The sequence below is a fragment of the Sphaeroforma arctica genome, assembly GCF_001186125.1.
Source record: "Sphaeroforma arctica JP610 unplaced genomic scaffold supercont1.6211, whole genome shotgun sequence".
In the NCBI taxonomy this organism is placed as follows: domain Eukaryota; class Ichthyosporea; order Ichthyophonida; genus Sphaeroforma; species Sphaeroforma arctica.
Window position 1 is genome coordinate 1 of NW_014034347.1, and position 1,716 is coordinate 1,716.

At 37.4% G+C, this 1,716-nt stretch overlaps 1 protein-coding gene across 1 annotated transcript; it reads left to right on the forward strand.

Annotated features, from left to right (window-relative positions):
• The first annotated feature begins 18 nt into the window (after window positions 1–18).
• Window positions 19–475, forward strand: SARC_15499 (hypothetical protein). The gene has a single exon (XM_014290381.1). The coding sequence runs from the start codon at window positions 43–45 to the stop codon at window positions 250–252; it is 210 nt and encodes a 69-aa protein (XP_014145856.1). The 5' UTR covers window positions 19–42; the 3' UTR covers window positions 253–475.
• Window positions 476–1,716: the final 1,241 nt, after the last annotated feature.

The following is a 1,716-nucleotide window of genomic DNA, read 5'->3' on the forward strand; positions in this document are numbered from 1 at the left end:
GCCCAGTTCACTGCCATCGCTGCTGGTTATGCTTCATACCCCATGGACACTGTCAGACGTCGTCTGCAGATGCAGTCAGATAAGCCCAAGGCCGAGTGGATGTACAGGGGAACCATTGACTGCTTCGGTAAGGTTATCAAAAACGAGGGTGCTGCCGCTCTTTTCAAGGGAGCTGGTGCCAATGCCCTGCGAACTGTAGGTTCTGCTATGGTGCTTGTGCTATACGACCAAATCAAACTTCTCACGGAGTAGATACTTAAAACTGTATATAGCAGCCTTGTTGTACGAGGTTGCGTTATAAAGCAATGAATAATCATATACCAATTTGTGATATTTACTTTTTAAGTTTTTTTAACTATGAAGCTCCGTAGCAATAGTTGCGAACGAGCTTAGCACAGTTTGGATTCGGAACACTGAGATTGTGTATGTTAGCAATTTCATGAAGGAGTTTGGAAATAAATCGAAATCGATCTGGTATGTTTTTATAGCCTTGCTCGGGTTAATAGTAAAAGTTCACTTGTTGTTTTGCCATCAGAATATCAAGGAATGCTTATACATTATACAGCCCTGTGATGACTCTTATTGTCAAATCAGTATATAAAAGTAATCATGATAGTATGAAAGAAGTCCACTTCTTCGACTTGATTGTAACACCAGCTATACAGACCGGCAAAATGTATATTCTGAGTTGGCATGCACAAATTAGCTTCTGTCTCAGTCTGAAACAGCTTTTGCTTTCGAGAGGACTTCATTGAACCATATCTACAGTAGCTGTGTTTCGTATATAGAATTCTCGGGGTTATATAAATGATAGAAGAAACCTTGTAGCGACGAAAACTGTTCTCTTTGCACCGATTGATCGTATTATGAATCAGCGTTGAGTGAATGTGCTGCGACCGGCATTTCAGCAGGCTAACTCATGATCGTACAGAATTCTGGGTCAAGCGTCAAGGGCTCCTTTATTTACTTAAACGTTGTATATCATAAGATGATGTGAATCCATGTTACGTCGAGAAGCAGGCCGGTTGCTGGGGCAGGAATCATAAGCCCATGAACTTAATTACATGCTCATTCAAGTGCCGATCCTTAGCTGCAACTCGCAGCAACTCCGTGAACATTGTTGCGCGTTCCAAAGCTGTGCTCACGCGAAACCTTCAAGAAGCGAGATCGTGCATATGTTGAACAGGTGGGGTCACAGTCAACATTATACCACAATTTTTAGAAATATATTTTATAACACACAAAGAAAAAGAAAAACACAAAACACACCCACGCCTCATACACAAACACACCCACTCAGCCACACACACACACACACACACACACACACACACACACACACACACATATATATATATATATTTATATAAATATGTATAGCTATAGGTAGATATATATACATACATATACACACATACATACATACATACACACATATATATATATATACATACAAACACAAACTAACACACACACACACACACACATATATATATATATACATTTACGCAATATATTTACGCATATATATATATATATAAAATTATGTATATATTATAATATACACATAATAAATAACACATTATTATATATATATATATATATACATATGTATATATATATATATATAGATGTATAGATATATAGGGACGCACACACATATTATATATATATATATACACGTAAGCAACACACACACACACACACACACGTAAG

What these genes read in the sequence shown, in the direction of transcription:
- SARC_15499 (XM_014290381.1), top strand. Translation starts at nt 43, where the DNA reads ATGGACACTGTCAGACGTCGTCTGCAGATGCAGTCAGATAAGCCCAAG.